At 41.0% G+C, this 25,577-nt stretch overlaps 1 protein-coding gene across 6 annotated transcripts in view; it reads left to right on the top strand.

The window, feature by feature from the left end:
* Positions 1–2,150: 2,150 nt before the first annotated feature.
* The window catches only part of TRIM55 (tripartite motif containing 55), a 96,296-nt gene continuing 72,869 nt past the window's right edge, over positions 2,151–25,577 (top strand). For all 6 annotated transcript variants that reach the window (XM_033933798.1, XM_033933794.1, XM_033933799.1 and 3 more), the window contains exons 1-4: positions 2,151–2,442; positions 3,086–3,258; positions 16,503–16,668; positions 18,261–18,356. In XM_033933798.1, coding sequence (XP_033789689.1) covers positions 2,275–2,442; positions 3,086–3,258; positions 16,503–16,668; positions 18,261–18,356 — 603 coding nt within the window. In that variant the 5' untranslated portion in view covers positions 2,151–2,274. The remainder of the gene's footprint in view (positions 2,443–3,085; positions 3,259–16,502; positions 16,669–18,260; positions 18,357–25,577) is intronic.

Here is a 25,577-nt window from a genome sequence, read left to right as displayed (position 1 = left end):
GCATAACTTAAAGGAACACCCCAATCCATTCATTAAAGAAAATAAGAGAGCTTGTGCCTAATCTCTAGGAACTATTTAATGAAATATTATATAGGTCCTAGTGTTACAACTTGGAGTCCCAAATATTTTTCTTAGGCAGCTGTGCTGTACAGTACCGGCAACAGCAGCACAGGTGGCTGTGACCTCAGACCAGGCACTGCATGCCAAGCATATAAAAATAACTCTGGGAAAATGCCAAGCTCTCAGGACATCATGTTTCAAATAAACAGATGTAAACACTGATGTCTAAGACTAAGTCGCAGCTGATTTGCAGTTTGGAAATCACAGTCCAATACCAGTAAGACCAGTGGTCGTGTGTATTATTTTCCATTGCTTGGAAATACATATAAACTTGGGTAGTTAAAAAAATACACTTTTGCACCATGCTTAAATGAACAATGCAACAAGAAATCATAAACAGGGCTTCTATTTCTAGATTTTAATAGCTTATTCTGTAAATTGAGAGGTTGACATTCAGCATGGTTTCAGTGGGCATCATCAGTACCAGCATCAGCCCCCGAATAGGTCCAGCACTTGCCCCCACAAATCAAGCACCAGCATCAGCTTCCCAATGAATCCATCACCAGCCCCCCCTCCCCCTTTTGCTCCCTTCCCTCCAACTTCAGCTCCCCACCTCCTGCAGGTCTGGCACTTTGTCTTCCTCCCCCCCCTCCCCATCTGTAAGCTAATGGTGCTTCAACAGGATTCTCACAGGCCTGCTGCTGAGTTCTGCCTTCCTATACAACTTTCTGTTTTCATAAGAAGTACGATACTTAACAACACATATTTTAAAATTTTGATTAACACAAACGTGTAAAACAAAAAAGTGTCCGAAAATTGAGAAAAGAAGTTCTGAAAATGACTTGAACATTGTTTTTTCTGCAAACTGAGGGGGAGAGAGAAAGCCAAGACTATATATTGTACATCTCAGAGTAGGAGCCAGTCAGTACAGAAGAACTTCTTTTTTGATATGCTATAGTTTTATTGTATTCTAGCTCCATTTTATTGGGGTGTTTTGTGTTTTTTTTAATCATTTTTATTAGAAAGGATTCAACAAGATAACAGGAACAACAGTGACCCAAAAGTGCAAATGCAAAAATACAAATACAAAGAACGAATTATAAACAAGATCTGCACCCAGGAGAAATCCACAAGTAAAGTACAGGTCCAATAGAACATCAGAGGGGAACTAGCCTCACCCAGCATACTAAAACAGGGAATCGATAAGAAGGGAATAAGATGCAGACAAGTCCCGCTATACCAGGGATCTCAAAGTCCCTCCTTGAGGGCTGCAATCCAGTCGGGTTTTCAGGATTTCCCCAATGAATATGCACTGAAAGCAGTGCATGCACATAGATCTCTTGCATATTCATTGGGGAAATCCTGAAAACCCGACTGGATTGCGGCCCTCAAGGAGGGACTTTGAGACCCCTGCGCTACACCAATGGGTTTTAAATACGCTCATAGCTTTTGCTTGCTCTGTTTCTATGATTTCCCTTTTAACACTTCAGGAGATTCAGTTTTGGTTATCACATGTAAAAACTGTTGCAAGATTCTTTGTCTGTCCCCTTCCTCTTATTTGAAAAAAAAACAGCCCAAAAACCTGTAAATTATTTTCTAAAAGGTTGGTAATTTTAATTTAATTTGAATATTCAAATTCATTTAAAGCTTACTTTCTATCTTCTTCAGTATTGCTTTGAATATTTAGCTGTGACGGTTCAAAGGCCATATGTCTCAAAAGAGACAGAGGATGCAGAGAGAAGGGAGCGAGTAGAAAATAATTCATTTCCCTTTGTTTTTCTCAAACACAATTCACAGTGCAGGCTCTCTCTAATTTTTGCTGTGGCCTGAACTGTTTTCATTATCTATTTTAACACATATGCTTCTCTTAACTGATGAGTGATGCATTGTCACTAGCAACTGCCTAGCTCTTGTATGCCCTCCCCCACTTTTTAAACCAAGAATGTTGCTCATTCATCCCTGTGATCTGTCACCTGCTTGGATCCATCTCATTTCACTTGCATATATGGACAACTCAAGATGGCAACCAGTGACATGTTGTTTCTAAAATTAGCTCCAGCCCTATTCAGCCCACTCTTTAAACAAAGTCCTCCAGCTGGAGGAACTCATAGGACACCGGATCACTCAATCTCTGGAATGATTTTAAGGGAACAAACCTGGGAAGTGATCAGCGCGGCCTAATTTTGAATTTACACACCTCGAACTAGCTGGGAGATGAGCACCTCTCTGAATTACAAATCCTTTTCCAAAGAGCAGCAAACCATGGATAACTTGGAGAAACAGCTTATTTGCCCCATCTGTTTAGAGATGTTCACCAAACCTGTGGTTATTCTACCCTGTCAGCACAACCTGTGTAGAAAGTGTGCTAGTGATATTTTCCAGGTAGGTTTTTGATGTGGCAAGTTTTCAATTTGCAGAGAAGAGTAACCAGTTTTTTGTATACATACACTTCACACCTGCCATATTTTTACACAATTACTATTGTGTTTTTTTATAGAATAGATTTGTATTGCTATTATTTTGCTTTATTAGAGCTAATATAATCTGCAGGACTCCATTGCATAGAGTTTTTCTAAAATGTATAACACTGGAAGAAGAACACAGTAACCTAAGGCATTTACATATAAAATTACTTGTGGTTCACTGGTCCACATCCTGAGAAGAATGGCTCAACCACTCATCTTTCCACAGTACATTAATAAAATATCTGCCCATTTGGTTCTTTTATTGAAAGTCTCACATATGTGCTTTTAGCATTGTGTATCTGTTCAGAATGATAGCGCGAGTCCCTCATTTTCTCAATATTGTTGGCACAGAAATTAAATTACTTCTTCAGTCTTGATCACTTCAGAAAAGCTGATGACACAATTCTTGTTTTCACATTATACCCAAAGCTATGAGCTAGTAAAAAACAAACAAACAATCAAACAAAAAAAAACCCCAAAGATGAAATCCATGTTTAGAATATATGCAAATATTGTGCATGGCTTTGCTAAACAGTTATTTTGTTGTTTTGCAAGAACAGTCCTCCAACCCATATTTACTAACAAGAGGAGGTAACACGGTGGCATCAGGGGGTCGATTCCGATGCCCCTCCTGTAGGCACGAAGTGATCCTAGACAGGCATGGAGTGTATGGACTGCAGAGGAACTTGCTGGTGGAAAATATCATTGACATATATAAACAGGAATCTACCAGGTAATACACTAATGCACACCTATAGCATTGTTGATATGGCTCATGACGCATATATCATGTCTTAGTGCTATAATTCTCTCCATGTGTACAGTGATGCTTTCCTGGAGTTTGTGTACTGTAGCCCATTATATGTTAAAGTGTTGGAAAACAAAACTCACAAAACCTTCAGGCTTTAGTTTAAATCATTTTTATTAAAGTTTCAGATACAATTACACACAATAATACATTTTCAAATTATTTCTCAATATTACAATGTACAATATCAATAAAACAATTTTCCAATTTCCCTCCCTTTTTCTCCATCCCCTTCCCAGAACTGTGACTACAAAAGAAATTAAGAAATTAATTTATGACATATTAATTAAAATCCGACTACAGGTATATGATGTTAAAGTGTCTAAATGAGGTTTCCAAATAGTAATTAATTGACAACCAGGCCTTAGATTCTGATAACCAGCAGCACAAATATCAGGTTTAAGCAAAGAGAATTCAATAGAGCCAGATCTTTTTTGTTTGTTTGTTTTTAGTCCCTGTAGTTTCATCTTGCTGTGTTATCCTTCCAGTTCAACTGGAATGAGGACTGGGATCCAGGAGTCATTATTCCCAACTCCCAGGCATTTTTCACTTGCTTTGTATCTCCACTCCCCCCCTTTCCCCCCCCCCCCCAGGGGACTGGGTGTCATCCTTAAATGATGACCGGGTTCTGACCCATCAGCAACTGCAAAAATTGTCTCCACAACATCCTCAGTCTGATTAACCCATAAAATGACAGGTCTGATTTGGGGATTTATTCTGGGAACTTCAGGGAGCTTCCATATGTCAGACTGCCACTGAGCCCCCAGAATTAATGTTAATTTTTCAAAAACACAAATGGAGGAAAAATTTATATACTCCTTCTAGTAAGGGAGCGTGAAATAATTTTTCAACATTATCCTTGACAGGTATTCATTTTATTCATTTGAGTTTATATCTGAAGTGTTCCAAACAGCCAACAAAGAGAAAGATTGAAGAAAATATGACATTACTTTTAACTGTGCTACAAGGAAAAGAAGGAAAACTGATCTACATTTAGCTACTGTCAGAGAGAGGATTTTAGGCTCCATGAACCTTAGTCTGACTCAATCTTATGTTCTAAGAAACAGAAGAGTTGGTGAGAGAAAGAGAAAATTAGAAGGAAAGCAGGGATGAAAAAAAAATACAGGGACATAACAGGGAACAGGAAAGACTAACTGGGGTCTGGGTTGTCCAGGTATCAGTCTTAACATGTTTCTCCTTGATTAAAGTGTGTCAGATTTCATTAAATATCTGTAATGTATTATCTGAACTTGCCCATCATCATATAATGAACTCTATATCCAAATTCTTAGTATGCTTCTTATTTTGTAGAAAAGGGCAGTGGATACTATTTCCTGCAAAGTTCAGTGGTCACATTTTTGTTTAGGATGCTGAAACCAGTATTCACTGGTAAATGTCTCCTACAGAGTTTCTGTCAATTGCCTGTCTTGTGCTTGAATTTTTGCAGCTTCCTACTATACTTCATTATGTGTGCTATGTTGCCAGTTTTCATGTGACAGCGAAAATTATGGGCCCAACATTCAAAGAATATTTGCTCCAAATTTTGGGGCTTTTATACTAAGCTGCGTTAGGTACTAACATGTACCTTTCAGGGCAAAAATGACCTAATGCGTGATGCATTAAAGGAGGCAAGTCATGGGTAGAGAGCAGTCATGGAAGCATTAATCAACTAATGTGTTTGCATTAGCAAACGCTACTACACTTCTCCCTCCGTATTCACTGTTTCAGCAATCGCAGTTTCGATTATTCACGGTTTTTAGCTTGCTGGCTCCTCCCCCCCAAATTATGTCAGCTTGCATAGAGAAATTGCTGATTCCAAGTGTTTACCAAGAAAATTGCTGATTCCCAGCAATTTCTTCACCATGTTTTGCCTCTCCTTCAGGAACAGGCCAGGTCTCCCACCATGTTATTTGCGGTTTCACCATATTCACGATGGTTCTTAATAGAAAACAGTGAATAACATATGAAACAGTTATTCGCGGTTTTTCTGTATTCGCGGGTCTGTTAATCCCATATCACAGCAAATACAGAGAGAGAAGTGTACTACCATTATGTATCATTTCTAAAGCATTGAAAGGCGTATGCAGCGCTGTACATGGGCATTTAACATGTAATAGATGGTCCCTTCTCAGAAGAGCTTACAATCTAGTTTAAACAGACAAACAGTACATATAGGGATTGGGTAGGGATAAGATGGGCATAGGTATCTTATGGGGAGTAGGAGATAGGAGTTAAAAGCAGCCTTGAAAAAGTGGTCTTTTAGCTTGGATTTGAATACTGCTCATGATGGAGCTTGACATAATGACTTGGGCAGTCTGCTCCAGGCATATGGCGCAGCAAGATAGAAGGGACGGAGTCTGGAGTTGGAAGTGGAAGAGAAAGGTATGGATAGGAGGGATGTACCTGATGAATGGAGTCTGCGGGAGGGAGCATAGCAGGAGATATGTAAGAAGAGATATTGTGGGGCTGCCGAGTGAATGCACTTGTAGGTGAGTAAGGAGTTTGAACTGTATTTGGAAACGGATGGGGAGCCAATGAAGGGAGGAGAGGAGTAATGTGAGTATGGCGGCTCTCACGGAATATAAGTCGTGCAGCAGAATTTTGGACGGATTGAAGAAGAGAGAGATGGTTGAGCGGAAGACCTGAAAGAAGCAAGTAGCAGTAATCTAAGCGGCCAATATTGAGTTAACACGGAAGTACTTAGGACCTGATTTGATAAATGGCGCCTAGCAGCACTTATACTGTAAGCGCCGCTCAGCGTGGTTGTCAATCAACTGCTAGGCACCATTTATAGAATCCCGCCTAGGAGTGCTTAGGCATTGCTAGGTGTCCTGGAGGTAGGCGCCAAAATATTAGGTCAGGTTTTACTGGCCTAACTTACTAGCATCTAGCTCGGATGCCTAAGTCAACCACACCTATTCTCTGCCCCTAACTACGCTCACTTTTTAGGTAGGCATCATTAGGTGTTGGAAGGCGCCTCCACTTATGTGTTGCTAGGTGCTGCACAGAATTCCACACCTAACCACAGTCAATTAGCATGTCATTTAAGCTAATTGATTTAATTTAGGCTAGGCATCCCTAAGCAGCCTCAATTATGGTGCCTAGTGACGCCTATCTTGGGCACTGTTTATAGAAGCTGGCCCTTAGTGTCTCCTAAATAGGAGGTGGTAAGTGCTCTTATGTTAAGTTTTTGCAAGTCCCACATACTAATGGAAAAATTAGCACAGGACCTGCAAAATAATTTATTAAAAAAAAAAAAAAAAAAAAAAAAGCCCCAAGTACTGGTATGTTGAATCTGGGCTTAGCACTAGGGCCCCTAAGTTTGTACCCAGTAGCGTAGCAAGGGTGAGAGGCACATTCTGTAGGCAGTCAGCTGCCGCCACTCCTCCTCTCTGGCATCTCTCCTCCTGTCTGTGCCTCTTTATGTAGCACTCCCCACTGGCGGTTCAGGGTCCCATCTGGATGACATCACGCAAGCATATGACATCATCACGGTGTCGTCCGCACACTTCCAGGTACCTTTGAGCCGCGGCTGCCAGTTTAGTGTGCCACGGCTCATAAAGTTTGTGAGACACTGTTATAGACAATCACAACCATTAGCTCAGGACGGTCTAAAATATAAGAGAAAAATATCTCATTATAACCCATTATTGCAAAAAGAATAAAGAATTAAAACGCAGAAAACAACAAATGTGAATTTCAGCTCCATTGGTAAATTTATTGAAAGTATTTGCTGAATATCTATAGCCTAGCTGCTGTGTAGGCCTACTCGTACTATTGGAAGCTAAGCAAGGTCAGGCCTGGCTAGTACCTGCAAATATCCAGTGTTGTAGGCTGAGGGCCCCCATAGGCAGCAGCAACATAGTGGAACCACATACTGTGCAGGAGAAAGCAATGGCAAACCACTCCTGTACTCTGTTGTGAAACACCACAGGGATGTTTATTCCTCACTGTGCATGCTGCCATGAGTTGGTGGCTGTCTTGGAAGCATGATCCATTCATTTACTGAATAACCATGCCTGCAATAGCTTCTGAAATTTAAGATAATTTCTCATGCATCTAAACATAGAAACATGATGGCAGATAAAGTCCAAATTGCTTATCCAGTTCTATCTACAACGTTTACTATCTTCCTCTCCCTAAGAGATCCCACATGCCTGTCTCACGCTTTTTTGAATTCAGACACAGTCTTTGTCTCCACTACCTCTATCAGGAGTCCATTCCATGCATCTACCACCCTTTCTGTAAAAAAGTATTTCTTTAGAATACTCCTGAGCCTATCACATCTTAACTTCATCCTATGCCCTCTCGTTCCTGAGTTTCCTTACAAATGAAAGAGACTCACCTCATGTGCATTTATGCCACATAGGTATTTAAACATCTTTATCATATTTCCTCTCTTCCTCTATCTAATATCAAAAGGCAAAACGTTTCATAGTTTAGATACAGCTATGTTGATCAATTCAGAACAAGATGAAGCCAATTGGACAGAGAAAACAGAAAAGAACTCAAAGTTGTTGATATGAACTGAGCAAGTAAACACCAAGATTGGCCTAATTTTCAATAAAGATAATACACATACTGGACAGTTGCCAAACAGCATCTTAAAAACAAGACAAAAAAACTTTAAATTGCACATGGGCGGCAACTGGCAGCCAGTGTAGACTCATTAGTAGTGAAGTAGCTCTTTCATATTCAGCTGGTGGAAATCATTATTTTTTTTAAAATGCTGACTGTGACTGGCTAAATTACCCCCAGATTTTCAGTATAGGGCCTTTTGCGGGCACTAGCAATGAATATCTGGGGCTAATGAAATGTGCTCTGGCTGCTGGAGCTCATGTGAGTCCTGGGTAATATTCAGCTAGGGCCCATATTAGACAGTTATGCAGGTCTAGGATCAACATAGCAAAAATAAATTCCCCCTCTCCCCAGGCCTGATCCCTCTTTTCTAGTCCTGGGACTCTGAACCCCCTCCCCCACTTCCCCCTTTCCCTGACCACACAACCTCCATACTCCCACATACAGGATAGGCCTCCCCCAGGCCTATTTGCAATCCTTGCTGGCCCAGTGGAGGCAGGAACGAAGCCCACTCACAAAATGCAAGGTGGACTAATGTCAGGTTATACCAGTATTCAATATCAGAATCTGGACACCCAGATGCTATTATAGACTAGACATCGGGGCACCTAAATGTGGGCATGCATTTGATCTGCACATGTCCAAACTAGGTATAACCTGGAGCCTTCAGGCCAAAGAATACTCTACGAACCTGATTCTATAAAAGATGCCTAAAGTCATGGAGAATCTGCCAGTTTGGTTAATTCTGGAAAGTCACCTTATGGCCCCACTTCATCTCATGGAGCCAGTTAATAAATTAACTAATGTAATAAAGGTACAATCGTATTCTGTAAAGAAAAATCTCAACTCAATGTACGTTGTAAATAGTTAAAGCAGGGGTTCATTCACTCAAAACATCACAAAAACAGGACAGTTGACAAAATCATAAATAAACGGAGAAAAATAAACCTCAATTGTGGGTCGCCAGGACTACACAAGTACCTAAGCTCACCACCTCATCACGGGTTTATGAAAAAACTCCGTACAGTTATAAATTACTTTCATACTTCAGCATCACTTTAGAAGAATAGTTTTCAAAAGATTCTCAAAGGATTTGAAATTAAACGTCCTGTAATTTTCTATAAGTAAGTGAGACAGCCCCAAACTAACTAAATGTATGGCAATCAGCTCCAGCTGTAGATAAATTCTAAACAACGTCTAGTAGCGTGGCTAAACACTTATGCAACTTAGCGTGTATAGGAGAGTCAAGCACTCATCTTCAGATTACAGGACGTTTAATTTCAAATCCTTTGAGAATCTTTTGAAAACTATTCTTCTAAAGTGATGCTGAAGTATGAAAGTAATTTATAACTGTACGGAGTTTTTTCATAAACCCGTGATGAGGTGGTGAGCTTAGGTACTTGTGTAGTCCTGGCGACCCACAATTGAGGTTTATTTTTCTCCGTTTATTTATGATTTTGTCAACTGTCCTGTTTTTGTGATGTTTTGAGTGAATGAACCCCTGCTTTAACTATTTACAACGTACATTGAGTTGAGATCCCACTTCATCTCAGCCATATATTGAGCATCAAGCTTCCCAGAATTTATAAGGACAATATTATATTTTGTTCAACTTGGGTAACATTAAAATTCATTGATGCTTTAACTCCTATTCTGAAACAGCAAACCAACTGTCAGTCCTTATGGTTAAACTCCAAGGTACAAATCGGTGAGTTTAAATCCTCTGGAAACATTGGTTGCAGGCAGGCATTCGTACCTTAAAAGATGTAATTCTGAATGGGTAAATGGTAAATTTATTACAGTTACAACAATAATTTGATATATCAACGTCTCAAGGTTATAAATGGTTGCAGTTGACGCAGGCCATTCAGAAGGGGTTTCCTGACTGGTGCAACTTAAAAAAATCAGTATAGCTTGCCGGGTCTATGTTTCCAGAAAGATTTTCAAGGGCATCAGGCCACCAAGTGGTACAAATTAATATCTGAATATTTGGCAAAAAAACCTAAAACAAGTTTGAGAGACATTTGGAGCATAGAAACAAAACAGGGTATTTCTGCTACACAATGGCCACGGATTTGGACTTGGAGAATGAGATATATAGCTTCAGCATCTATGAGACAAACCTGGTTCTTTTTGTTATATAGAAATTTTTGGACCCCTGTTCGTTTACAAAAGTTGGATAATTTAAAGTATAATAAATGCTGGCACTGTCATCTTGATGTAGGGACATTATATCATTTTTTACTTTTATTGTCTGTTGATACTCAATTTTTGGAAATCAATATGGGTAAAAATTAATATGGTACTCGGTGTCTTGATACCATTGTCTTATGACTTGGTTCTATTTGGTGACTGAGATTTCCAGCGTAGTTACTTAGCTCCTTATCTCCAATCATCAGCCATACTCCAGTATCCTACGCGTAGGCTCCATTACTGAGGCCTCCTCCTGTAGGAATAGTATACTTTGCACTTTTTCATAAAAGTGGGAAGTGTTTGATATATACTATTTTGTGGAATTTTTCCCACTAGGGAACTTCAGTTTAGTTGGTTCTATTTGGGACATTGTTGAAATCCAAGAATCCAATCGACGCACATAAAAGTAGATTTCTTCTGATTATGACAGGGGTGGCAATGCAGTTAATGAGAAATTGGAAGAACTGGGATAGACTGAACTTTACTTTTTGGTGGGAAACTCTTTGTCAATATTACAGATATGAAAGGATGATTTCAGAACAATTGGGAACTAGTAAAAGATTTAAAGAGATATGGAGTCCATTAGAGGTTTTTGTCAGACAATAGATTGATTCCTGAATTTCTGGCTTTTCTTTGATTTCTGCATACATCCAGGTAGGGAGGGAGGGAACGGGAAGGGGATGGGTGGGGTTAAGATGTTTTAACTGTCTGTAAGAATATAAGTGCTGTGATTCTATACAATGAATGTATATTTGTTTGCACTTTTTATCAGGTTTAAAAATCAATAAAGAATTTTTAAAAAAGATGCCTAAAGTTAAGTGCTTAGATCAGAATGCCTAATTAATTATTTAATTAGGTTTAATCAGTGCTGTTAATTGAAAAGTGTCATAAAAAACAATTAATTAAATGGTAGGCACCTAACTTGGTACACACCAACCATTTTCAGGCAGGTGTCCTGGTCTGTTAAATAGCACTTAATATATTTAGTTTTGCACTACTCTGATCAAAGAAATAGCACTAGGACTTGAATTTGACCCCCCTAGCTTACAGGCTTGTTGATTTAACCTAGAGAATGGCATGGGGACAAACTTTGTCCCTGCTCCCGCCCCTTCCCTGTGAGCTCAGTCTCCATCCTGTCCTTGTGAGCTCAGTCTCTGTCTCCATCCTGTCCCCATCCTGTCTCCCCTGTCCCTGCCCAGTCCCCACAAAATCTGTCTGATCCCATCCGCACAAACCTTGAATAGTTACAATTTTATATTGAAATCATTTTATGAAAGTATAAAAAGAAACAATATTCTGTATATTTTATAAACAACAAAACCTGTCTCCCCTCCCCTCCCTCTCACAGATATCCCCTCCACTATCAAGAAAAATGAACAAGCCAAATTACCACAGAATGCTACATAGAAAAATCATGCTAACAGAATACCTCAGTCACACATAGCAGGAATAGTATAAGGGGAGTGAAACTAAGGCAACTGCCCCCTGGTCAGAGAGAGCCCCAGGCTTGCTGGAAGCTAAAGAAGCATGGCCAGGTGGTGGGATTTGTGGTAGAGAATGACATGGGGAAAAAATCTGTCCCGTCACCGGACCACCGCCCCCTTCACCACCCCGTCCCCGCCATCCCCTTCACCGCCCCATCCCCACCATCCCCTTCACCGCCCCGTCCCCGTCATCCCCTTCACTGCCCTGTCTCCGTCTCCGCAGCATCCACTCTTCCCTCTCACCACCTCACTGCCCTTTGGCACCTCTCACGCAGTCCGTGCATCTCCCTCCCTCCCCTTACCTTCTCGGGGCGTTTTAAGGTTTCAGAGTACTTGTTGAAAGCCGCCGGAACCTATGTGCATCGTGTGCATGTGTGGGCGGAAGCTTCTCCTCTGACACACGTTCCCTCCCTTAACTGCGGGGACAAGGTCATTCACTGCTCCATGGGGCAGTGGATGGCCTTGTCCCCGCACCTGCAGTGAGCACCTTTCCACCCTCCACCGTTTTGGCGGGTTACCCACGGCTACTCGCGACTATCCGCAGGTAACATCCACCGTGTCATTCTCTACTTTGTGGTCCCCAGTTAAATCTAACACCAGCTGTGGCAGGATACACATTTCACATCTGATATATTCTAATCACAAAATAGAAAATAAAATTATTTTTTCTACTTTTTGTTGTCTGGTAATTTTATTCTTCAAATCACATTGGTCTCAGGCTCTGGTTTTGGTTTCCTTCATTGTGGCATGGCTGGCTCTTGAAGGTAAAATAGGCGCAAGAGGAGCCGGGGAGGAGATGCCAAGCCTGACCTGGGTACAAATGGTTTTACCACAGGGGCAATCATTTTTACCACTCATGGGGCGGTAACAGGTCTTGTTCCTGTCCCCACGGTAAATCTGCTGCAAATTTTCTAGTCCCTGTAGATTTGCTGCGGTAACCGTGGTTTACCATGGTAAACAGTCCCCATGCCATTCTCTAATTTAACCATCAAGCTACTCCTCTGACTAAATAATAATAATAACAACTTTATTCTTATATACTGCCAGACCATGCCAGTTCTAGGCAGTTTACAACAAGAGAAACTGAAACAGTCAGCGAATTGTACAGAATCATAACAGAATACATGACAAATAAAATGAACAAAACAGTAACAAAAACTTAGGTTGCAAATCTATCAAATAATTGCATTTTTACTAATTTTCTAAAAGACTAGTAAGATGAGATACATGGAATAATTTTTCCTAGCTAGTCATTCATTTTGGCTTCCTGAAAAGCAAGAGTTCTATCGAGGAATCTCTTGAAACGACAAGATTTTATAGTAGGGTATGCAAATAGATGTACTCTACGTGTGGACTTGTTTGAAAGATCCAGGAGAAAATGAGAAACATGGTAAACTGGAGACATATCAAAAATTGATTTAAAACAGATATAGGCAAATTTGAACAGGACTCTAGCCTCCATTGGTAGCCAGTGTAATTTTTTGTAGTACGGACTGAAGTCAAAACTGGTACTTTCCTTACTAAGCTACTCCTATGACTCGAAGTTGCTTAGTAGTAAGAGTAACTGGATTGACATCCAGAGGTGCCTCGTTCAGATCCTACTGCTGCTCTTTGTGATCAGAGCAGTGCAAAAAGGTTTAATGGGCTCTAGAGCAAAACATTTTGCATCCCAGAGTCCGAGGAGTAGCTTAGTGGTTAGAGCACTGGGGCTTGCCATCCAGGTATGCCTAGGTCAAAGTCTGCTGCTGCTGCTCCAGTTCAAAATGAATTGGGAATATGACCACTGCTAAGTCTTGAGGCACTCCACCCTGAGGCAAACCAAGCACTCAAAACCTGATAGCTCAGTTGCTTCTATAAGATAAATCACAAGATTTTAAGCAGCCAGTTACAGAGGGATTGAAAAATTGAGTATGATTGAAATTCATTTGCACAAAGAAATAGGAAAAAGAAATAGGAAAAAAAAAAGACTTATGGGTAGATGATGACACAAATGACATTCTTTTTGGTGTACAATGAATACTGTGCACAAGGAAAGTTGATTAGTTCTGTGTTGATGGGCCTATATTTGTAGTTATAGAAATTGTATTTATTATTTAACTGTTCTATATATTTTGCCTTTATAAAATAGGCTTTAAAATGATACCGTTTTGAACTTCTCTCACAGGATTCCTGTAGGAACATAATAACATATGAAAAGCCATGCTGGGTCAAACCAAGGCCCATCAAGCCCTCAGTCTGTCTCTGTGTCCAGTCTGAGTCACAACCCAGTAAATCCCAACATGTAGGTTAAATCAAACCCAGCATAACAAGTGGCACAATCTGGAGACCTTAAATTTTGCAGCTAATCTAAAATAGCTCTCAGAGCTGTGACGATGAATCTTGTGGCAGCTAAGCCCAAGCTCTTCTTAGAATGTCCTCCAAAATTTACTCTTTCACGCCGCTTTAGATGCTCTACTTTCCTATCTACATATTTATTTATTTATTTAATTCATTTTTGTATCCCGTTGTCCCCAAAGAGCTCAGAATGGGTTACAGGTTAAACATACATAATTTCAGTGCAAGTTTACGATACAAGTTTTGTTTTTTTTTAAATTTTCTTTTATTAAGAAAAGAAGAATACAAAGAAGTAAACCACAATCTGAATACAAAGAACCAGGAACAAATCAAAACACAAGACAAAAGGGTCTACCGCGTGGTTTCTGTGCGGAGACAAAAGATATACGATATAAGTTTTTAATCTTAACATGATATATACAGTACTAGGGTCTAATATTAATATATATAAAATACAGTTTACTGGTTATAATTTGCCATAGTTATCCTTTCAGTGCAAGTTTTATCTTAATTTGGTGCACACACAGTTTATAGGTTAGATGTGCCATAGTTACAGTGCAAGATTTTACAACAAAAATTTTCCTTACGTGACACATACTGGTTCCAGTATACATCTCTTTGTAGTCCATTGGTCAAGGGCAGGGGTTTAGGTGAAGAGGTATGTTTTAATTGCTTTTATAAAGCTGAGGAGTCCTTCAAGGGATCTGATCTGCAGACGATTCCAGTGGCTCGATATGAAGTGGGAGCAGGACTGTTGCTTGATGCTTTTTTCCTACTTTATTGAAACAGTTTTTAGGTTTAGACCTGCCAAGTACAGAAACTGCGGAACAGAAAATGTTAACTAAAGAAATAAAATAAATAAATAATACCGTGAGGATGGCAGCTATTATCTAGGATAGCGACTCTCAACCAAGTCCTGAGGATACAACAAACTAGTTGGGATATCAGGATATCCATAGTGAATGTGTAGGAAATAGACTCATATACAGTATTGTACAGAGGAGGCAGTGAATGCAAATTTATCTCATGGACAAATATTCAGTGTCAAAAAGTGACCGACTGAGGGCTCCTTGTAAAAAAGCCGCATTAGCGGTTCAATGCGCGTAATAGTGCGTGCTAATTTTCTGGCCGCGCTAGCTGCTACCGCCTCCTCTTGAGCAAGCGGCAGTTTTTCGACTAGCGCGGGGGTTAGTGCATGCTAAAAAGGTGCGTGCAATAAAGCCGCTAACGCAGCTTCGTAAAAGGAGCCCTGAGTATGTCCTGAGGACTACTTTGAGAAACTTTTCAGGAGGCAGACTCTGCCTTCTATAAAATTTCAGTAAAGGCAGTAATATTTATTAACTAGTCTTTAAGTCCGTTACATTAACGGGTGCTAGAATAGATGTGGCCGCTTTCTGTCTGTCTGTCTTTCTTTCTGTTTCTCTCTTTCCTAAGCTGTCCACCACCACCCCTTGCCTGCTCCCCCTATCCAGTAGCACCTCTTCCCTGCTCCCCTTGTTAAGCAGTAGGCCTTCTCCCTTCCTTTTACCTCCCCCTCTGTCTTGCAGCACATCTCTGCTCCCCATGTCCAGCAGTAGGCCTCCCTGACTCCCCTCAGAGTTCCTGTTCCTGCCACCAGTGCCGATGCTCCTCTTCCTCCGACACCTGTTGCCTCGCGGCAATTTCCCGGTCGCACTCCCCTCAGAGTTCCTGCTCCTGCCACCAGTGCCGCTGCTTCTCCTCCGCCGCCACCCGTCAGCCCGCGCCGCTTCTATCGCTGCCGCCCCTCTGCGCTCCAGAGGCCCTGGCCATTTCCTCCCAAGTTAATAGAACCCTAAGCATGTATGCGCACTCCTACCTGCCACAGACCTACGGATCACGGATCACGCTGGTAGGAGTGCGCATGCGCGCTTAGGGTTTTATTATTAGTGATAGAGAGGGGGCTAAAAAAAATCCCATTCTGTGACAGCAAAGTCCAGCAATAATCAATACCAAATCACAAAGTTTCAGCACTTTTATTTTTATAAACATGATTTATTAAATATCTCTAAAGCGAATTATATAACTTTTCCACATAATTACCCTGTTTTGCAATACATTTTCCCCATCATCTTACCACTTCTCCCATCCCAATCATTTCCTGCGAAAACATGAAAGTGCTGAAACATTTTTGAAGAACCCTCATATTAATCTGCAGGCAGAATTTATTGAGTCACAAAATATTCTAAGAAGTCAGAATTGGGGAATAAATGGCAAATTACCTATGTTCATTTAAAACCGAGCTACAACTTGTTTTGTCATTTGCGGTATAGAAAGATTTTTACCCAGAGTTTGCTTTTAACTCAAATCCTTTCCTGTTTCCCCTCATTTCTAGGCATATTGGGATTGCACCTGTATCACCAATACAAAACGAAAGACTTCTAATCCCAGAATGCTTAGAGATGGGAGATCCAGAAATGGGCCAAAGCAGCTTTGATGGATTGTGGTTAGCTCTGCTTTCATCTGAGATCACACTTCATGATGGTACATTCGTGAATTCTTGAGCAATGAAGCAGATTTCTGTAAGATTTCTTCTTATATAACAGATTGCTTTCATTACAGACCTGAGCGAAAATCTGAGCAACCTGCGTGTGATGAACATGAGGATGAAAAAATTAATATCTACTGCCTGAACTGTGAAGTGCCAACATGTTCCATGTGTAAAGTATTTGGAGTACACAAAGACTGCCAGGTTGCTCCACTCTCACATGTTTTCCAGGGGCAAAAGGTAAATATGTTTCCACTTATAATATTATTTCTTTTCTCTTAGTTTCGTTAAGAAATGCCGATTCCACATGGTGAAACTGAAAATCCTACAGATTAAAAAAACAGAGTCCAATAAATTTCAACAACCAAAATAACCTAACAAATATTAGCTTCCTAAAGAGCTCTTTTATCAAGCAGGTGCTTACTGCCACTTAAAATCCACAGCTGTAGGGCACAGTCGGGTGCCATGCACCAACCACAGGCTAAAAAGTACTTTTTATTTTTTAGTGCTGGGGGTGTGTTTGGAATGTCAAGTAGGTGTGCGCTGCGCTAATCAGTTGTACGCACTAACTGATTAGCAAAGGCAACAAGCAAAGATTCCTGTGGCACACCACTATTTACCCTCCTCCTTCAGAATGGCTATCCTAACTCCTCCCTTCTGGGTGAAGCCCCTAGAGATAGATTCTTGGTGAAAGAGGATATTGCATCTGCATCTCTTGGTGGGTAGGTCCTGGCTACAGGATTATTTCCTGCATCACCAGAGTGATGTTCTCCTTTTAAGAGACCTCCCTCCTCCGGGCAGCACAGGGGCTGCCAGAATGGAAGTGGAACTTCTCTACAACATCCCTGTAGGTCTCTTCTATGTACCTCTCTGTCTCCCTCAGCTCCTCTAAGTCTGCAACTCTAGCCTCAAGGGAACGGACTCGTTCTCTGAGAGCCAGGAGCTCTTTGCAGCAAGCACACATATAATTTCTTGTCAACTGGGAGAAAGTCATATAAGTGACACTCAGTGCAAAAGACTGGATAACTCCCCTCCCCCTCCATGCATTTCCGTCCAAGAAGCCTTTATAAATTTATCCCCTCAAAGCCAAACTTCTGGGTAGAGCAATATCATTCATAGTTCACGTTGTAATGACCTAATGAACGGGACATTGATCCTGTAAACTAATCAAACACGTATTATTAGTCCAATAAATTTTACCTGCAGTCTTTCTGTTGACCTTTATTTCTTTGATAAAACAAAATTTGTACACGATGGCATTGCTTTTTGATTTCTGTTGACATAAATGAAAAATATTATCTTGCTTAGATCTGAAACAAAGAGGTGCATTTGTTATTTTGTAGCAAATGTTTTGTTTTTCACTAAAGTATGATATTTTTCAGATTTACATATGACCCCCCTCTAAAGATGCTAAAGTACAGTGCAATTCTGATTTTCTTAAGGATATGTTTAAAAAGGAAACTTCAGAACCGACTTTGTTAAATCACAACCAGCTTTGCATGGAAAACACAGATTTTAAGTGTAAATTATTACTAGAGAGACAAAACCTTTTTTTTTTTCAGTTTTCTCCCTTTAGAAGCCAAATTCTGATTCAGCTACAAAACTGTCATAGTGTAATCCCAGGCAAGCATACAGCTTTCATACTGTACCTAAGGGCACCTGATTAAATGTGAAGTGCCCCAGCTAGGTGGACTGCCATATTATATTACGACTCCTATTATATGAAATACAATGAAGTAAAAAAAATGTATTAAAGTGTTGAAAGTCAAATTGCTATTGACATAGTGGAATTTATTTACTGTGCGAGTAATTACTTTTATGCTAATTTTCAGTCTGAGCTCAGTGATGGCATTGCACTGCTGGTCGGAAGCAATGACAGAATTCAAGCAGCAATAAGTCAGCTGGAAGAGACGTGCAGAACTGTTGAGGTAAGGTCTTACTTTCATAAACTGTGCTCTACAATAATTCCCTTGTGGAAAAGTAAGGGGTTATCTTCCGCTAATGCTACCATTCCACCTCCATACAGCAGGGGTTGCTAACTCAAGACTAAGCAGACTACATGTCCCAGAACACACTGGTCTCTACAGCTCAGTACTGAGCCACCTTAACAAGGTAGCCCTGCTGAGTCAGAGGGCAGGACTCAGCAGAGAAGGCTCAGAATTGAATTGCTTCCCTAGCTGTGGGTTAAGGGGAACCCTGGGAAGTTAAGTCTGGAAAGGACTGTTTGAAGGAGCTGATATTGTAAGACTGTTGATAGTTGGCTGGCTGAGGTAAGCCCAACTTATTATTCCAAGAACTGTGGAATATATTAATGGGTCTGCCTGGGACTATTCATTTAGAGAAACTACTTTCCCTGAGCCTGTGAGTGAACAGGCTCAAAAGAGTGTATAAATAAAAATTTTCCTTATACTTTTGACACGTGTTGGTGCTGTTTGTGTATAGGTAAACAGGGGGATCCTGGAAAACCCGACCAGGATCTCCCACACCCCTCTTGTTTATTAGTCCAGTAGATTTCTCTTGAATGTTTGATCCTGGGCCTGGAAGGCTTGCAAACGTTCATGATGTTTCAAGTAAGAAAAGGCAGTATGTACTAACCTCCAGATTCTACATATGGCACCTAAAAAAATCAGTGCCAATCGGAACGGTGCTTAGTGCGATTCTATAAAAGGCACTCGTCATCTATAGAACTGCAATTAGTGGCCATATGTATCACTAACATTTAGGCGCACCATATTTAGGCCAGTGAAAACCAGGCCTAAATACCTGCACCTAAGTTGTGGGTGGATTGGGCATATCCTATAACAGTGCACCTAACTTTTAGGAATACCCACAATCTGCCCATGCTCCTCAACTGGCCATGCCTCTTTTTTGAGATTCATGCACTAGAAGTGACACACATCACTTTACAGGATGCATTTGGAAAGTAGTGCATATAACTTCTAATTAGTGACAATTAGAATCAATTATTAGATGTTAATTGCTAATTATCAGCACTGATTGGCTTGTTACATAATCATATTGTATGTGCAAATTGGCTATATAAACCGATTTGCATGTGCAACTTAAGACACCATATATAGTATCTAGCCCTAAAGACCTATGTGCTGTAGAAAACTATGGCTTATAAGAACTATGCAGAATTTATGTATCTGGAGCTTCAGAACCCCTTTTGAAGCTTTGGAAAGGGAGAGTTGCACTTTTGAGGACAACAGAAAGTCATTTTCTAGGCAAGGGTTCATCTTTATTATGAGGTCTTCTTATTAAGCTGTGATAAGCACCAATGTTCCCTCTAAGGTAGATCAATTATTTCAATTTCGAAAAAGTTTAAAAACCTGGTTGTTTTCACAATAGTTAATTTGATTTTAGCTGTCGTATAGTAATTTTAAGCAATTCAACATACTTTTTTTCTAACTTTTTCCATCCATCTAATCTAACCAATTTCTGTTTTTTATCCCACAGTTTTTACTTGTTATGTTTCATTTTTTAACGAACTGTAAACCGAGTCGAGCTCCTTAGGGAGTAGATTCAGTATATAAAATAAAGATTAGATTAGATTAGCAAAAATTTTCTCTCGTGAGCAAAGGATTGAGTTGCTGTGAGTAAAGATTTTCCATAGGAACAAATCTAAGTGGAAATGTCCAATCAGAAAGGTGCACAAAGAAGTGTCTTTCAACTCATCTGATTGATCCAAAATCTTTATTCACCCAAAGTAACTCAACGACCCGACATGTACATGTTTCGGCCTCATGGCCTGCATCAGGAGTCTTGGAGGTCTTTGGGTATATAAACAGTTATGTGAACCACTTGAATTGCCGTTTCTATCAAATCGCCGTCATCCGCAGCCTTGCAGCCTTTAGCTTTTCATTTACTGCATGGCTGAAGTATGACGGCGATTTGATAGAAACGGCATATCAAGTGGTTCACATAACTGTTTATATACCCAAAGACCTCCAAGACTCCTGATGCAGGCCATGAGGCCGAAACATGTGCATGTCGGGTCGTTGAGTTACTTTGGGTGAACAAAGATTTTGGATCAATCAGATGAGTTGAAAGACACTTCTTTGTGCACCTTTCTGATTGGACATTTCCACTTAGATTTGTTCCTTTGTATTTTGTGGATTTGTTTCCCCTGTTTTTTGTAAAGATTTTCCATTACATTACCCTGATGGTATTATACACACTATATATTACAACTCAAGAATTACAAATATAACCCCCTCCTTTACTAATGTGTAGCATGGGTTTTAGCGCCGGAAGTGGCAGTAACTGCTCCGATGCTCATAGAAATTCTATGAGCGTTGGAGCAGTTACTGCCACTGCCAGCGCTAAAACCTGTGCTACGTGTTAGTAAAGGAGGGGTAAATTACAAAAATGGAAAATAAGATGATATTTTATTGAAAGGATTCAAAACATCTTTCATTTAGCTCTCAGAGGCTAAAATCTCCTTCCCCAGCTCAAGACAGTGCGGAGACAGGAGTCCTATCCTAAGTTGTGAGTGGATCGGGCATATCCTATAACGGTCTCTGACAGTAGATAAAAAATGTATTAAAAGTAGTCCAATGAAAAGATATCAGCTTAACTCTATTTTCTATTTTGTATTTATTAATCTTTATAAGCACAGACACCACACTACTTTATCCTGAATCAAAAATAAAATTATTTTTTTCTATCTTTGTTTTCTGGCCATTCTCTGGTTTTTGCTTTCTTCCATCTTAAGTCTCTTGCTAGGATTTTTCTCTTCTTCTTTTCCTTTGGGTTTTCTTCAATTTATTTTTCTATCTCTATGTCCAGATTTAACTCATTCTTACTATCTAGTCTTTAAATTCCCTCTATTTTACGGTCTTCCTGCAGCTTTCCATTCTTTCCCTCACACTGGCTTTCCTGTCTCCTTATTCTTAGGCTTTCACCAACTCTGCCCACTTTCTCTCCCCTTCTATACAGCGTGTATACCATATATCTCCCCTTTCATCATCAGCTCCCTCCTTTCTGTGTCTACCCCCAAACATCTGCTCCTTTCTCTTCCTTCTTTCATCCAGCATCTGCCCCTTTCTATAAAACACCCACCTCCTCTCTCCTCCTTTCCATCTAGTGCCTCCACTTTCTTTCTCTATCCTTCCATCAGTATCTCCCTTTTCTATCTCTCCTCACATTTCCATACAGAGTCTGCCCTTCTCCCCTTGCACTTCCCTCTTCCATTATCTCCCTCCAGTCTTTCCCCTCTTCCATCCAGGCCTCTGTCTCCCTCCTTCTATAAAGTCTATTTCTTCTCTATTTCCCCTCCCCTTATATCAATATTTCCCTCCTCTCCCCTTTCGATTCCCCTGCCATTATCTCCCTCCTCTTTGTCCCCATCTCCAACAGCTCCTCTCGCTCTCCCGTGTTCTAACCAGACTTTGTCTTCCTCACCTTTATACAGCATTTGCCCACCCTTTCTATCAGTACGAGGGGTGTTCAATAAATTATCTACCTGAGTATGAAAGGAAGTAGCAAACATGTTGTGACATGTCTCAAGGTTTCTCATGCACACTTGTGGCTCAGTGTGAGTCTAACATTCCAAGAGGCATGATGTCAGGAGAGTCCTCATGCGATTTGGAGCACCATTCAGTGATAATATTTCTCACAAAAAAGGGAAAAAGCCAAAGGAGATCCATGAATACATGACTGCAGTTTATGGTGAGTCTGCCCCATCATACTACAATGTAAAATTTTAGAGCAAGCAGTTTAAGTGGAATAGTGAGTCCATTGAAGATGACCCTTATACTAGACGGCCTATGGAAGCAACTTCCACAGAAATGTGCAAGAAAATCAAGGACTTAATTTTGTCAGATGGATGAATTAAGGTTTCCTGAATAGCTGAAGAAATGGGCATCTTGGCAGGTATAGTTTGGAAAATAATTCTTGAAAACTTGGGCATTTTCAAGGTTGGTATAAGATGGGTTCCAAGAATGCTGACACCATGTCAGAAGGCCACTAGGCTCCAGTACTGTCAGAAGAACTTGGAGATGCTCTGTGAATTTTTTCTATTGTTTGGTGACTGGAGATGAGACTTGGGTCTATTATAGAGATCCTGAGTCCAAAATGGAGTCAATGCAGTGGAAGCACAAGTCATGCCCCCCCTAAAAAAGTTAATGACAAAAAAATCTGCAGGCGAAGTCATGGCAACTGTCTTCAGGTATGATGAAAGACTTTTGCTTCTGAAGTTCATGCCACACAAGACAACCATGACCAGGAAGAGTTACACCAATACAATGATCGCTTTGTGGGAGTCAGTCAAGGAGAAAAGATGAGAAAAACTCACAGCAGGCATGCCATCTGAGAATGTTGGTTTCAGCAGCTGAATCATCCACCCTACAGTCCTGTTCGGGCTCCCTCAGATTATTTCCTGTTCTTAGTTTTGAAGAAATCTCTCCATGGACAGTGGTTTTTAAGTAATGAAGACATCAAGGAAGCCGTAACATCCTGGTTTGAAGGTCAAACAGAATAATTATTTTCAAAAGGGTTAAAGTCATTGCAGGAAAAGTGGATGAAGTGTATTGAGCTATCAGGGGACTATATTGAAAAATAAAACTAAAATTTTTTTGAAAACTCTACTGAGGTTGATAAATTATTGAATGCCCCTCATATCTTCCTCCTCTCTGTCTTCCCTTCCATTCAACATTGACCACCTCTCTGTCTCTCCCCCCACTTCCATATAGCATTTGACCCCTCTCTCCTTTCCATCCGTCTCCCCTTTCAGTTTCTCCCTTCCATCATCCCCACACCATCTGTCCTTCTTCTCTCCCCTCTTCCATCCAGTATCTGCCCTTTGCCTCCCCCTTCTATAAAGCATCTGTACCCTCTCTCCCTTTCCATCAATATCTCCTTGTGGCTCTCTCCCCTCCTTCCATACAGCATCAGCCCCTCTCTCTTTCCATCAAGCATCTTCTTTTCTCTGTCCTCCTCCCCCATTTCATCACATCTCCTGCCTGTCTCTTCTTCTCCCCACTTGACACCCTGGCTGCTGCTGCTTCTTCCACGCACCAAGAACAGCACTTCCCCACCTCTCAAATGAGTAGCAATAGTCACAAAACAGCCTACCTCACCCTCCTGCGGGGCTGCACTCGCAGCCTCTCTATACACAGCTGCTGGTCACAGCCCTCCAATGTCCTCTTCCGGTTTCAGGGCAGTGCTGGCCGCTGAGCATAAAGAGGTTGCTGGTGCATCCTCGCAGTCAAAGATGGCTTTAGAAGTGCTGGGCATTCTCCCTCTAATCTCATCTCCTGCCACTACCACCACACATAAAAACAACTTTAAATGACTTCACACACAAAACACAGACGTTTACCAAATATAGAATTGGGAACCCCATGAAATTAAACTCAGCAAAAGAAAGAAAAACAGATATGCACTTTTTGTATTGAACACACAGGGGTCCTGGGCTCAGGATCTCCTAAAATTAGCCACCTTCTTGCTGGTGGAGATCCCGAAGCCCTGCCAGTTGAAGACCACCTCATCTGGTCTGGCAGCCAGAAATTTCCAAATTTGCAGTTAGCAGCAGTGTTCCCGAGCTGCCACCAGTTGCAGAGCTTGGAAAGTTCTGGCTAATGGACTGAAGGGAGAGGTCTTCAGCTGCCAGGGCTTTGGGATTCCCCATCTGCTTAGTTATTTCTATTTTGCATTTGAGCAATAGGTGTGGGGTTGGGCAGGGAGAAAATTTGATGCTCATCCATTTGGGGCTCAGGGCTACTACCCCTCCTCCCCCTTCCCCCTCCTCCCATCAGCTGTCTGCTAAACACTAAACATAAAACAAATATCTGTGATATATGTATCCCAAAGCTAACATATTCCATTTAATAAATTTGAAACACTTTTTCTATCTTTGTTGTCTGGACATTTTATTTTTTTTCTTCATGTTGGTCCCATTTTGTCACTTCTGTTTTCCCCTTGGCTTCTGATAATTGGTTGCTGTCCATATGTCTTCTCTCTTCTGTCTTGTTTCATTCTTTAATATACTGATCTTTCCTTTTTAGCTCTTCCCAGCTTCTTTTTTCTTTTCAGCCTCTCTATCCACTCAAATTTTGCCCTTTTTTTTCACTTTTCAGATACCTACCAACTTTCCATCTCCATTTCTCATGCTCTAATTCTCCCATTTCACTCCTTTCCTAGTCTCCTATTTCCTTATATCTACTCCTCATTATAACATTTCTACCACTGTACTTACTTCTTTCTCACTGTCTAATTCATTTTTTGTCATCCCCTTTTCACCTCTTCCACAAGGTTCCACCATTTCCAGAATACCCCTCCCTCGCCTGTTCCTTTCTTCCCATCCCCTAGCATATTTTTATGCCAACTCTCTTCCTTCCTGCCCTCCCATGGGTCTATCTCTTATCTCTTCTTCTTCCCCCCCCCTCTTCCATGGTTCAACATTTCTCCCTCTCTCTTTTGTTGTTCTTCTCTCCCCCCCTTGATGCTGAATAGGATGGAGGGAAAAAAAAGAGATGCTGCATCTCTCTCTCCATTCCACCCCCAGACCTAACATTTCTCACTCACTCACTCCCAGCCTCATGCCCAGCTTCTCTCCCTTTATTTATTTATTCAATTTTCTATACCGTTCTCCCAGGGGAGCTCAGAAGAGTTTACATGAATTTATTCAGTTACTCAAGCATTTTCCCTGTCTGTCCCAGGCTCACAATCGTTCTCTTCCCAACTGCCCTACCATCCTATCTCTCTCTTTCCCTCCCTGGTCTACCATCTCCCCCTTTCTCTTCCCAACCGTCTTTCCTTCAAGTGGCTCTTTCTCCCTCCCTCCATACCACCCTGTGTCCAACTTCTCTCTTGTTCTCTTCTCTCCCTCCAGACCATTACCCACCATCTTTCTAAATCTCCTCTATTTCTGGGCCCCACAACTTTTCCTTTGCATCACCTCTCCCACTACCAGTCTAGAACTTCTTTAAACCCCTCCCCTATTCTACTTTTCTAAAAAAACAGCTGGTCCAGAAGGCTTCCTTGGCTGACATGCCTTTCCCCTTCTTTTTGCGCCAGTCTGACATCACCCTGCCTTCACTGGCCCACTAACAAACTGATTGCTGCAGTGATTCTGAAGCACTGGCTGTGGCCTCCTCCATGCTTTCCTTCTGCTGCGGTCTGCCCAAGAGGAAACAGGAAGTTGC

The sequence above is a fragment of the Geotrypetes seraphini genome, chromosome 2, assembly GCF_902459505.1.
Source record: "Geotrypetes seraphini chromosome 2, aGeoSer1.1, whole genome shotgun sequence".
NCBI lineage: Eukaryota > Metazoa > Chordata > Amphibia > Gymnophiona > Dermophiidae > Geotrypetes > Geotrypetes seraphini.
This window is presented reverse-complemented; position numbering and strand designations above follow the sequence as displayed.